General features: G+C 36.6%; 1 protein-coding gene across 1 annotated transcript in view; it reads left to right on the plus strand.

Moving 5' to 3' along the window:
- Positions 1-6,093: 6,093 nt before the first annotated feature.
- Smp_157920 (suppressor of actin (sac)-related) overlaps positions 6,094-14,672 on the plus strand; it is a gene marked incomplete at both ends in the record, with an annotated part of 44,562 nt that continues 35,983 nt past the window's right edge. The window contains 4 exons of the mRNA XM_018790138.1: positions 6,094-6,396; positions 8,305-8,664; positions 10,146-10,472; positions 12,262-12,573. Coding sequence (XP_018655511.1) covers positions 6,094-6,396; positions 8,305-8,664; positions 10,146-10,472; positions 12,262-12,573 — 1,302 coding nt within the window. The remainder of the gene's footprint in view (positions 6,397-8,304; positions 8,665-10,145; positions 10,473-12,261; positions 12,574-14,672) is intronic.

The raw sequence follows: 14,672 nt of genomic DNA on the forward strand, positions 1-14,672 counted from the left end.
AGACTGCTCGAGTTCATAGCTGAGATGGTCTATCAAATAGTCGCATCGTCCTCTCCTAACATATGGAAGGCAGATATGAAACAGATCAACTCTGCGGCATCGACTGAAAACTGAGCGATCGATTCAGGGGCATCAGCGGAAAAGGCATGGACTTATTTCAAATAGTTATATAATCAAGAAACTCGAACATTTATACCCTAGACAGTCTCAAAGAATAAAAAGCACATCATCCTTGGATCGGCCGTGATATTAGACATTTACTGAGGCGAATGGAGAAATATTGGAACGTTGCCATCAGTCTTGGCACACCAAGTGCGACCCAACGCTACAGGTCGATAAGAAATAAGTGTATAATTGCAATTCGGGAACCTTAGAGAGAATTTGAAATGAGGTTGTCACTATCTGCAATCAAGCAGCCTAAGAGACTAGTCTCGTACACAAATTACAGAACAAAGATGCAGTATTGGATTCTCGATTTTATTATGGGAGGGAGTGGATCTCAAATGATAGAGAATGATCAGAAAAAAGCAGAGGCTATGGCAAACTAATTAGGGACAGTTTTCACTCAGGAGCATCTTATAAACGAAGAACTAGACCCAAATACAGAGCCAATAAACTGTCTGCTCACCGTGGACTTTGACAGAGACGATGTACTTACGGCCCTTAGTAATAATAATATATTTCTGCAATAGCAGGTGCACGCCATTTTTACAGGCATGATCTACAATTTACAACATATACTGAATCACAGTATGCATCCCAAGCAAGGTTATTTAGTAATTATAGTATATAAAATTTGATAGCAGTTCATTAGTTTAGATTTAATGTGTTTTGATAAGAATAGTTTCCAAAGGAGCATGGCGTCCACGTTACATACCAGATCCAATCTCGACAAAAAGTGTATTAGGGTTTCGGTTGTGTTAAGTATTTATGTAATGCATCTTTTTAATTTTGTAGTTGTTATAAAGTAGGCTTGTGGAGCGCCTAGTTTGAACTGTGACCTTGGGAAAGCGCGTTCGTCGAGCTTGTTCCAGATGTCAGAAGTTACATAGCTTCACCCTCAGGGCAAGATTCTGAAGAGGAAAAAAAGAGAAACCGAGGAGCAGCAAGGCATTTGGATATGAACGATAACCAATGCTTAACATTTAGTAGTGGAACAGATGGAGGTATGATAAATTATTAGATCAAATTGATACTAGCTCATGTTGCAAGAGTGAAATGTGATTAGGGGCTCCAGAGGAGAGAATGCAGTATTAAAGAACAATGAGTTGTGATATTTATCAAGGTGGAGTAGGTTCCAATGAAGGAGGGAAGTCAAGATTCGAATGAGGAAGAACAGAGAGTGCATATAGAGAGTAGAGTGTTGAGTAAAATAACAACCACATCCTTTACAGTCTGTTTCTTTCATCACACGATGCCTGTCACACAGTTTTCATGTAAAAGTTCGAGTTAGCATGTTATAGGTTGTCTTAGTAGAATAGTTAATCCAGCACAAAAATTAGAAACATGAGTCTTAATGGTGAGTGTAGGAGAACAACCTCAATATCACAGATTGATTGACTTGTTCTCATCTATAAAGAGCCTGATACAAACAAAATGTTCTGCCCCACAAACACGGGTGGATTGAAATCATCGCCCTCACCATCAGTGCTTGCTGGTCAGTAACTCCACCCTCCCTCCTTTTGTGATGTTAGGCTCATTTACGCTTATTTTTTGGATATATATCATACCTCACACAATGCTCTGTTTCACATCCTGTTGGAAAACACCATTTCTATAAGTACCATTTTACAAGCTTATCAGACAGTTACAAATTATGGACTGTGGGTAAGGCTTCGATACAATGCTTTAATTGACTATAGTGTAAAGTATAGGTTGCAAATCAGATATAGGCATTAGGAAGGGTATAGTGTAGGATAGTTGTTTACCGAAGTAGGCGGAAAAGTGTAGATTTATATTATTTGCAGATAAGGTAAGATAACGAGTGGTGAAATAATATTAATGGCAAGGCAATATAGTGTACAGAAGAGTAAAAAGCTAATAAAGAGTAGGCAAGAAGGAACTCACTCTAAATTCGTACTGATGTTCTTTTGTCCTATCCTAACTGGTTGATGGGTGACAGGTTCTGTGGATGTACGACCACTGGCAGTAGGCAGTCGATTGTGCGTTTCTTCTGACGTTTTAGGGTATTAGTAAGTGTCGTTTAGCGACCGAGTATTGATAGGTCCAGTGAGTTGCCTGTCTACTTCAATTTAAAAGAATTAGGGAGGGGAAAGTATCTAATACAACTACAAGGTAGGGAAATAAGTCAATTCAGTCTATATATGTAGAGAGCCTATGATGTCTGTGTGGGACGTGGATGTGTTCGTTTGCGCCAGATCTGTGCAGGTGAGGGCTTGATCAATGAGTCTTGCAAACGTATGTAATTTGTCTGCCATGCGTATTTCAGAAGGAAGACTGTTCCGTATTAATGAGTACTTGATAAGGAAGAAGTTTTCACGTGTTTTTGATCTGTGTGTTTCAATTTTGACAGTGGATACTTTGTCTCGAAGGTAGTATCCATGTGAGTCTTGGTAGAGAGCTATCTTACATGTGGAATAAGCAAGGTTTTTAAGGAGTTTGAAATAAAGAATTAAGTTAGACTTAAGCCTTCTTTTCCAGAGGGGTTCTAGTCCTAAGATATGGCATCTGGATTTGTAGTCAGTGAGTTGGTCGTTCTTAAGTATTTTGCGAGTGAAGTCTCGCTGTATTCCTTCCACCTTAAGTATATCAGATAGGCGTAGGTTGGAAAATAAGAACGAGCAGTATTCGACGATGGGTCTTGCGCAGGCTTTATACAGGATAATTTTAGTTTCGTTTTGAAAGAAATTACGAAGGATGAAGCCAAGCAATCTCCGCATTTGAGATGCTTTAGTTGAGATATGTTCTGAGAAGTTAAGACTGTCAGAGTAATGTACCCCAAGGTCAGTTACTGATGTCAGTCTGGGCAGTGGGTTTTTGTTAAGTGCTAGTTTTATTTTAAGTGACGTATTTCCAATACATAGCCAACCGCATTTCTCTGTGTAGAAAATTCAACAGGACCGAATGAATCACACTCCAAAATCTTGAGACGAATTGCACAATATATTTCAGCCCCATTAACTGCGATACTCAATATGTCAATTGACCAAGGTGTGTTATCTACGGACTGTAAGGATGTAATGGACACTCCAATACATAAAACAGGACCAAAACAACTTCCGTCAGACTACAGACCTGTCAGCCTCACTAGTATAGTAGTTAAAATACTGGAAAGAATGATCAAAAAGACCATAATGACATTCGTGGAAACTAACAACTTGTTAAACAGCGAGCAACACGGTTTCAGAAAAGGTTTACCTTGCACAACAAATCTCCTAACGGCAAAGGAGCAATAGACAGAGTCCCATAGAATATGGAAGATCAGTGGATGCTGTCTACACAGACTTCGGCAAAGCATTTGACAAGGTGCCAGCAAATAGACTACTACTGGAGCTGGAAAATCTAGGTATTGACAGACTTAACCGAAAATGGCCTGAGGATTACGGGGTGATCTAATACTTGCTTGTCGTATACCAAACTATGACAGTGGTATTATTATGCCTTATCTTTACATGGCATCTAAGACTGATCATTTGAGAGGACCTTCTGGGAAAGTTCTAAATCCGAGATCCTGAACGATGACCTTGGTACTAACATGTCCTCCCGTCTAGGGCTGGTCATTTGAGAGGACATTCAAAGAAAGTCCAAAAACCGAGATCAAATCGTCTACGTCTGGAGTTTCGTTTCTCGCACCGAGTAGTGAATTACTGGAATTCTCTACCAGAACACGTAATATTAGCACCTTCTGTTGATATATTCAAGACGAGATTGAACCTCCACAGTGTAACAAACTGCAAGGATTAAAATAGGTCACTAGACCTCCTATTCTTACTACTGAAGACTGAAGACTGAGTTCCGTTTCTCGCACCAAGTGATGGTCTAATCGAATTCTCCACCGGAAAACGTAATATCAGCACATTCTGTTTGTATACTCCACAGGAGATTGGACCTTTACTGTAATCTAAAACCTCAAGGATTGATATAGGTTGATTGACCTCCTATCTTTATTATTGAGAACTGAAATACGTTGGCTCGAGATTAAAAATCTCAAGGTTGGAGATTCGCCAGTAGTCTGGTAAACATTAGGAGTTAAAATTACCTTATTAGAAACAAGTCTCTACAACGATTTAATGTACATATAGAAAGTGCTTTTAAAATTTAAAATCGTGGATTAGCAATTTTTAGTTTTGATTACGATATAAATATAGTTAAAACAATTTTCCTAGCCTCACGTTTGCGTGATTGGTAATTGTCATCGATTGCCTTCACCATCAAATTTCAGTGCTTCTTGTTTGCCTACTAATTCGTTGGCTCTTGTTCTGTTTGTCTTAGTTCATCACATGTAACGATCTTTACCCAGTGAGGACCGTTATATGCGAGTTTTATTTTGGTGTAGGGCCCTCCAATATAAACCGTACCTTCAAAATAGGTATAAACTTCAGCGTTTTGATTTTTAAACGATAATTAGTTTTTATGATGAATTCACAATTAAGTATTGCAGGGTAGGATTGGGTTCCAAGTTATGATTCAATTCAATGTTTATTTTCAGTCAGCGACAACGTAGGATTAGGCACATATATGCATCGGTCCAAGTTGTCATACCTCGTTAGCACAACAAGATCAACACCGGATTCATAGAAGTAATTAATTTAGTGGTGGTAGTATATAAAGAAAGGTTGTATATAAGGATATAGTATAGGAAGGAAGAAAATTATGAAGCAATTTTAATCTCAAGGTTTAAGAGAAGATAAAGAGTGTATACACCTACGCCATTGTGATCGATTCTGAGCCATGTCACCAAGAGTCTTGAACCATTGGTTACGGTAGTCACGCGGACCCCAACCAAGTAGTCTGCATCTGCCAACATGGCTCAGACTAGAAGTTAGTGACTTCAAGCACTGATGCCATGTTTTGGTTTGGCCGCCCATAACTCTTTTCCAACCATCCCATACACTAGTCAGCATTGCGCGTCGTGGTAATCAGTGTTCAGGCATACGTAACACGTGGCCCAACCATCTCAGTCGATGAAGATTCATCACCTCATCAACTGATTTACCATCATTTCCTAATACCCTGCATCTAACCTCACTATTACTTACCCGGTTTATTTTATATACACCCTAACTGTAGAGTCTATCTTATGTCCTGTGGATTTAAAAAAATCGTTTGGAGATAATTCTGGCCTAGGTGATATAAAAAAATTATGTCTATAAATGTAGTGTAGGCCACTCCCCAGTCATATATGACCTTGGCCATTATATCAGCAAGCTAGGTTCCTAAATCGCCGATCAATATCTCAGCTCTTATATCGATTTGATGTTTAGTGGCTGGACTTAGTAAAACAAGTAAGAGAGATCACTTAGTTGCCATGCTTGACTACAAACATATCGGCCAAGCATTAATATCCTGATAGGTTGTGAAGCTGGTGTATTTGCTGAAATATCTGTATTTCTTGCCGTATTGAGTAAAATGTTTATAACTCATTTGCTAAGCATAATTTTGTGTGCTTAGCCTTGAGCCATACTTTAGGAGACTAGTTATATCAGTCTTCCTCCCAAACTAACCTATGTAGAATGGTGTTCGAACATGTGGCCACTGGGACTTAAAATAACTTTACTGGAGAAGGCAGTAGAATAATCTGAATTTTTACAGACTAGATGAGGCCAAGTCCTAGATAATGACTATATAATGACCCGGTTTCAGTTTAAAATTTAAAAGATAAACTGGAAAGCCTGTGCTCATCTTGGGCATGAGGATCTCTCTTCATCGAACCTACTTTTGAATATGTATACCAGGAGAGTTGTATCCATTTGTGAAGAGGTGATAACTAGCTCATTTTTAATATCTGATTCTTGTGTGGATTTTCATCCGAGTGATTATTAAAATACGTTTTAATTTTTTGCGCTCATTTTTATTGAAATTTTCTATCCTTAATGGCATTATTGAGAATAACTTAGTGCGTTTTTTTCAGCTATGGAGGTAGCATACATAAATTGGATGAAGAGTATCAGTGTTTATGAAAGCCCCTCTCACATCTACCTTGTTGGTTCTAATGTTGGGGAACGCTATTTCCGAATTCTTAAGATCGCTCGTGCTCCTGTTCCCTTGAGGGAAGGTCACTTATGGTTGGATAAAGAGTGTAGTGCTTCTGAAGCAACTGTTGAAGCAGAAAGTTTAGTTGATCGACTATGGCGTTTGAATATAATTGAGGATCCTCATATTTATTCCAAATCAGAATTAGCACGAATACTTCATGCTATCCAGGCAACTAGTCGAGTAAGTTTCATAAGTCTACAATATCGACTTATAATTTTAGTGAATATCGTCCCATTTCACTTACCGCGTATTTACTACTGAATTTATTTATTTATTTATTTATATACATAAATATTGGTACAAGGGGATACCAGATACATATGAGCCGCACAAATCTCTTTCGATTTGTGTGAGGGCTGTGATACTGCTCAGGTGCCCAAACTGAAGCAGGTGATTTTCTTAGGGGCCACACCCAGAGCCTTTGACCTAGAGGTCTGATCCACAAGGCAGTGGAACATCGTGAGGAGATTCAGTCCCATGGTAGCCGGTGACCAACAACTGATTCATATGCCATTTGTTCCCTCAGGATCCTGGAGCCCATGTGCACCATTGGTTTGGAATCAGGGTTTTCCAACTCCCATAGGTGGACTTTCCGTGTCCACCAACCCGGTTAAAGCGCCGGACATTCGCTTTTTGTCCTCTCAATTTCGTAAACAACGGTGATGCCACGAGAAGGCAGTGAGTAGGATTTCCCTGACAGAGGCTATATACACGTGGCCATGTGAAACTATTTGGAGAGGGAGAGCAGACTCTCCCCACTCTTGGCCGTACCAGGGCATTTTGGGGGCTTACTACTGAATACAACAACGTTATGTAAAAGTTTCTCTACTTCCGTTTTTAGTTTTGTGAGGTGATATGTACCGCTTCCAGGACCTAAGTGACACGCTTCGATTTAGATAACCATCTTGTCTTCCTCTTTCTCTTCGTTAATACAATCTTACACAAACACGTATATCAGACTACTTAACTATGTGTGTAGTTAGTCATAATTATTGGTTTCAAACCAAAATAAACTGAACTACTTTTGTATACTAATTTCTAATATGAAGAAACAAAATTATAATTGATGAAGTCAACGACATAGCTATTTGGTTCTATCTTATGTCACAATTTTGTAAGTTCTCGACCTAGTCGCATTTTTAACGGCTGTCTGTCAACTACTAGCTGTCATTTGTGTCCAAACATCGTGTACCGTGGCACCCATTTTTGTCTCTGGGGTAGGCTTAGCATAGATTAAAGTTTGGGAGGGGGCAAAACAAAATGTAGCATCGGTCCATGCACTCAATGACTGTTAGTAGGTGTAAAGTGTGTGGTTAGGATCCGCACAATAATGATAACTAATAATAGTACTTAGTGGTTGGAGAATAGGTGATATGAATTGTGATCAGTCTCAGTAACTTAGGTGCATTTACTCTTCGTCTTTCTGATGCTCTTGAGTTTTGATACTATTTCACAACTTTTACACTCCTCACTTCTTTTTTTGAAATTGTCTAGCCTTTCTCACTACCGTTGATACAATTATTACTTCAACTTTTTTACTGTTCATCTTTTCAATTTATTTCCTCTATGCTGGTGTGGTTATGATTGTCTTAATCATATGACAAGTTTAATATGCATCAGTGTTCTACGACTAAAGCGTACTCTGTCGAAGCCAAAAATATACTTAGGCTGTAGTTATTTTCTCGTACATGTTTTCGAAGTATCGCATGCCTACGACAACTACCGAGTGAGTAATGCTTAGTTTCCAAGTGGGCTACTGAGTGAAAAGGAAAAGTCAGTTGATGAGCTTATGAACCCTTACTAGTTGAAGTGTTCGGGACTTCTGTCATGCTTTTCTAGCTACCGTCTACCCTGATGTCCATTGGGTTGTAAAAAGTTGGGAATGAACTAAACAAGACATGGTGTTGACCGGCGATCCCATGATAGAAGGTACTTTTTTCCTAGTTTGGACCATATGTGATGTCGGTTTTGTAGTCATAAGAATATTAAAACTGTTTTAGTTTGCACTTAAAGTTTCATTTGTGCGTATTAACTTTTAAATCCTACCCATAAATTATGTAATTTTGCAAAATATTCTGATATTCGTAGCATTTCCATCCGCAAACTAGTTCTCATGGTAACGACAAGTTGGAGGCATCAAAATCTCCTAAATGGTCACGTTTTACTTCACTTTTTTCAAAGCGTCGATCTCAGGAACATTTGCCCAAAATCGACGAAACTTCATCTATTTCGAATTCAAATATATCTGACGATATGCCTTCTAATCCAAAGGATTTACAACAAGCTGCAGCTTCTGCTCTGTTCACTGGTAGCAGTAAACGTTCTCTAGTTTTAGTTACAAAATGCTATGGGGTCGTTGGAGTTGTACGATTTCTACGTGGTTATTACCTTATCTTAATTACTAAATACTCAGTGGTTGCACAATTAGGTGAACATCAAATCTGTAAGGTAAGTACACTTTTTGAACTTCTTCCTGTTTCGCTTTTCATTCCAAATGAATCAGCTGGAATAAACGGGGTTTTATCAGTTAGTTAATAAGGCGCTATTAGGACTTAAAAGAACTGAATTAAATGACTCAATTAATATATGACCTCATGCTTGACCTTTCCTAAAAGACACTAAGTTTTAGCTCCATCAGCTGGGAGTTTCCAGATTTTAGCTGACAGCATAGTTCTCGATGGAGTTTACCACTTTATAAACAACCTATATGGTAAACAACCAACAACTTGAATTTCCGTCATTGGTTGTATTTTTACGACGAGTCAAAGTAATTACTTACCGTAGTTGGATAAAAAGACATTTTCACTAATTACTTGTCTCACCATCGGATTAGGCAAAATTTTAAATGTTTAGAAGTTACGCTTTCAAAGGATATGAAATCCACTGAACTCAATCCCATGGTATTTATTAGCATCGATAGGTCTTGACATAGTGCATATAACTGACAGTGCGAAACGATCTTTCATTACTTCCATTGATTTTATGATTGATATTAGTTTCTAGTAGTAACTATATCCAACCGGACTTTTAATCACGTTCAGTAAGAGAATTTTCAATTGTTCAGACTCCAAGTTTTACCTAATTTTTAGTGATTTCATGCACTGCAATGACTGGAGTATATGAAGCGGAAGAATGTCCAATTTATTTTTTGTTTTAAAGTATCATTGTGACTAGTCACTTATTTTGTTAGAAACAATTGATAAAAGGCATCGTAAAGTAATACGTATCCCTACTATTTCCTTTCAGGAAATGGAAATAAACTATGTATTACATTAGTTTCTGCATGACAACTTGTCTCATATGTTAATTTGCTCTGTTCAAGCAAGTAATTAGTATCGGTAACCCTTACACAATAAGTGTTTTGGTTTTGGAACTTAATCTTGTAGATTTTTCCTATCAACCGACACGTTGATTTTCCAAAAAATAAACGGTACGTTTCTTCTCAAACTAGTTGTATTTCTGATTCAATTTAAAATGGTTTGGATTACCGCATTGTTGATATTTTCAATGAAATGCAATCAGTTTTGGTTGGCATATTGAGATCTTGTGCGGATTACCCTGATATGACTATTACGACGATAAGAAAAAACGCTCGTCCTGGATTCCGCTGTTAGCCATATTTTGTCTATTCTATATCTAGTTGTATTTCTGTTATTGGCACACCTAATAAATATGATAAAATTTTCCGCCATGTTAAAAATTCCCATATGATTATACTTTGGTGGTTGTTAAGTGTAAGTTTTATATTATAAATTACTGGCAGAAACAGATACATCCGAAGTCACCAATGTTCATTCCAATAACAGCCCATTCTAAATATTATCATGGTCTAAACTTGTTACACTGACTTTCTGATTTGACGTATAATCACTTTACTATCCATTGTTTGCACATTGGTTTCAACATTTTATATTTTCTTGTATTCAAAGGTTGAAGATACTGCTATACTTTATATTCCTGGCAATCATTGTGTTGATGAAAGCGGACTTGCAAATAATGGTTCCAGAAGTCATTATTCTTCAATATCTTCTTTAAATAGTACAGTTTCACAAGATCTTGATGACGATTCTTGCTCTAATGAAGATGAACAACAAACAGGACTATTTCATTTTATTAAAAGTTCTATAGGACGTAAAAAACTCTCCAGTGATGAAATGCGATATTTAAAACTATTTAGCAGTGTAGATTTAGCTAGCAATTTTTACTTTAGTTACACCTATGATTTATCTCATAGTTTACAATATAACATGGAGCCTGTAAGTTCTATAATTTTATTTATTAATTATTTTCGTTGTCTACTAAATGTACGTTAAATAGCACTTAATGGCTTAATGGTCAAAAAAACCGAGAAAAATTGCAGAAAACAAGCTGATGTGAAATAATTAGATATATAAGATTTCAGGTACAATAAATGCGTGTGTAGAGCGTTTTACGAGACTCATCTCTACAATCTTTTGACCAATTCCTTTCTCATCCTGTTTTTGTCATTTTTCTTGTTGCTAATGAGTGCATACATATTATAACTGGAAGGAAATAAAATCAAAATATACTATTAACCCTACTATTTGGTGATAATGGTACTTCGATCTCCAGAATACGTGATGATTTCGCAGCCTATAAGCTAGACTTTTTTCTTGTTGGTATCGCCCTCTCAAGTTTAGCCGGTGTCCTAGGAGCTATTAGGTATTTAAGTATGTGACAGCAACCTGATTGGACCCCATAAACAATGTTACCGCTTCGTCGTTATACCTGTTTTTCTTCAAGAGACTGAATATACTACAGTACCTCTTAATTCACCTCTATCCCAAACAGCAATAATGGTTCGATGAAATAGTGCAAATAAACAAACTGAAAGTTACAGTGCTCAAACTGTTCCATTTACCGTCTTTAGCGAACGTGTTATATTGTTCATACCAAAACATAACTAACGGTCCCTTCATATCACATACTTAGTATTTCTGTATGTATTCTCAGTTTGTACACTATTGATAAGTTTATCACCACTGAATCTATCTTTTGCTATGAAGTGTAAACAATTACTAAATGTCGTACTATAAAATCATTTCACTCAAACTTTTATGCTATCTATTACGCTCATTGTTTCACATTCGCTTTGTAAAATTTATTCAAAATGCTCATTTTTAAGTTACTTGGAGATCATATCATTCCAGATAAAGTAGACTTGAATTTATTTCTATTATTACCCAAAATTTTGTATAAGCCTGATCAGGCCTGTAAACTGGCACTTATTCTGCACTAATTTCCAAAATATAGATTCTTATTAGAATAAACGAAGTTTCAATGGGTAACACCCATAACATAGACTAAATAATTAAAAGGGCAAATGAATTCTATCACAGGTATGTAAATATTTTTGAAATAGGTAGAATGCAACTGCTTAGTATCAGTGGTATATTACGACAGGTAAAAATCAAATATTACCAGACCCAGGATTCTGATAACATAAACTATCAAATAGTAATGGGTAGTATAGTCTGATACCCAAAAAGAAGCTATCAAGGTGGGGATGAATTTAGATGGAGGAGAAGGGATTAAAGACGGGTTAATCAGTGATATCCGCCGTTACGCAATGTAGTTCTCCAAATATCCTGCTCTTTTTTATATTGTGATAAACACTCAGCTATTAGAAACATCTACACACACTTTTTAAAATTTATATTTTTCCCGTTCGTTCTTTTGAATACTACTTTTTTGCACAGTGAAAAAACAAATCATTCTGTTAATAAATACACGATTTTTTTTCACGTCACTGTCCCAGTGTAACACTAAAAAATATATTTATTGTTCATAAAACATGTTCTACAGAGCATCTCGTTTAAATTTCCTTATTACATTGTAATGTAACGATATATAGTCAGCTTTCAATCATATATACCAGTCGAAGTATGCTCTTAATTTTGCGAATATGCAAGTATCACACTTAATTCTTGTCCCATCTTTGAGTATCTATGCCATAAGCTATACTGCATTGGTGTCATGCTGTTTAGAGCGTATGTAATTATCTGATTTCTTTTTGTTTCCAAGTTGTTTAAGTCTGATCGTCGGGAACATATCCATCTGCTAACATCGAAATATATACCCAATGATAAGTATGTTTGGAATTGGAGATTAATTCCACCGAGATTTCGACCAGGGTGTAACCGTAATGGCCTTCATCCCATTAGTGATCAGCCTGAATGGTTCACTTTGTTATTTCATGGTAGTGTTAGTCAAATAGCCTTATCTGCTTGCCGAATGCCAATGATGATTACTCTTATTGCTCGTAGATCAAGGCATTTCGCTGGTCGGCGATTTTTGAAACGTGGTGTTAATCTAGTTGGCGATGTTGCAAATGAAGTAAGTGTGATTCTATGCCAGTTTTTTTAACTTCATCATACAATTTTGAGGCATATTTCCTGTTATAATGGTAATTCCTTATGAATTGTGATTAGTTTTCAAAATCGATTCTCGTAACTAATTTATATCATTTAAAATCCAGCTAAAGAGCATCAGATATGAAGAATAATTATTTCATTTCAGTTTGAAACTATTTAAATTTACACTTTGATATGCTTGAACTAAATCGAATCCGCGGTAATGAACGAAAGCCAATGACACAATGACACGATAAGCTATTCTAATCTGTTGTCCCAGGCCCCGCTAACTAGATGAAGAAGTCCAAGGCAAGTAGGGGAATATATATGTATTCCGTAAGCAGCCGAGTACAAGCAATCGAATAAGGGAAAAAGTCAAGCGCATTTATACAGCAACAATTTGTCCTTGAGCATCATTAGTAAATAGCACACACAAAGAAACAATGGACCAATAGCGTTTAAGATAGTTTACAAGTGGGAAATATGACGTGAAGGTAAAAAGAGCGCGTTTGGCGCGAAAACAGCTAAATTCAAATTTCCAAAATAAAATTACAAAACTAAGCCACTTATCAAGTAAGTTCTGGGAATTTGACATCCCCAACACACTTTTAACTATAGAGTTCAATTTTGAATAAAGGAAGCGGTTCCAGATATTGTAATACACAGTAACATTAGTATAGAGTGGCTTGTAATAAACACTGAAGTGCTTGTACAATACACATAAAAGTACTATTAAATTCTCATAGCAACAATAGGGATTAAATTGTAATATCCTAATGAGTAGAAAATTGGACTTCTGACATTTCTCGGCTTTGTTTAAGTCGCTTCTTTCACAGAATCAACAAATTTTCAGCATAGGGTTGCAGAAATTGTTAAATTTCATTGAAATCATGAACCTGTCTAAGTTAGACCACTACTGGAAACCTGGAAGCACTGAACGGCCGTCCAGTACTACGAATTTCGTCTCAGCGAATCCCATATTGCACATTGCAAACGCTAAAACCGGTTAGGAAAAGCATAGATGTGCTCATATTGCTTGATGTCGAGGTTTACAAGAAAGCTGTACGAGACTGGCTTCTGTTGGTCCTTCACGACTCCCTGGTTGGGGTCCCAGAGATGGTGCAGCACATCGGCTTGAGACTTTATCAAACATTGCTCAGAAGAGAAGCGAATGATGGACCTGCTGTAATTTTTTTCACTTTCTCCATATAAGTGATAGTAACTTCGTTAACTGAAAGAATTCTTTTTGGTTGCATTTTTCTTGACTGAATTGCTTCTCCAACTATTATTATTATTATTATCATTATTATTCGCTCTCATGCACTAATTTATATTTATTTTTGCTCATTTTTTATTATACGCACCTTCCTTTATCTCTTCACAATCTCGTTTTTTTTGTATGGTGCATATATATTAGGGTCCCTCATGTACCAATGTTTACACGTTTAAGTAATAGTAAATACTAGTAGTAATAACGTTTGATGCTACTCAACTGAGAACCAAACTAGTTGTCATGTAAATAATATTTCTGTCAGTCTGTACTAAGTAATCTATCGTTATTTATCCATCGAATTTACGACAGTCCTACTTGGAAAAGTGATTTGCTGTGACTGGTCTTTACACCGAAATCCAAATTTCCTTTTAGTTTACTTTTTTAGACATACTAGGGATGATCATAAAACATCAATGGTAGATATTATTAGGCAGTACAAACTGTTAAGTTGTTTGTTGGCTTCAGTAAAGCGAGCCAATTATTTAATGATTGTTTGACGCGTCCAAATCATCCGAAAAATTCCAGTTATGATCATTACTAATAATTAATGCTAACGATTTTGAGCTACTTGTGCTTTCCTGTAGTAAATATAATACAACATTCATGCTTACAAAATAGATCGTGTATCTGATAATATACTGACTAGTAATTAAATAAAGCAAAATGTCTGTATGATAAAAAAATTCTCCATTTCGCTGTTGTGAATCAACTCAGTTATATCCATTTATGCCTAGGGAACGTAGTTGTGGCCACCCTATCACCGTGTAATCGTGTAATAGCAATTCGATATTTAATTTGTGTTTTTCCAT

Source organism: Schistosoma mansoni, chromosome W, assembly GCF_000237925.1.
Source record: "Schistosoma mansoni strain Puerto Rico chromosome W, complete genome".
NCBI lineage: Eukaryota > Metazoa > Platyhelminthes > Trematoda > Strigeidida > Schistosomatidae > Schistosoma > Schistosoma mansoni.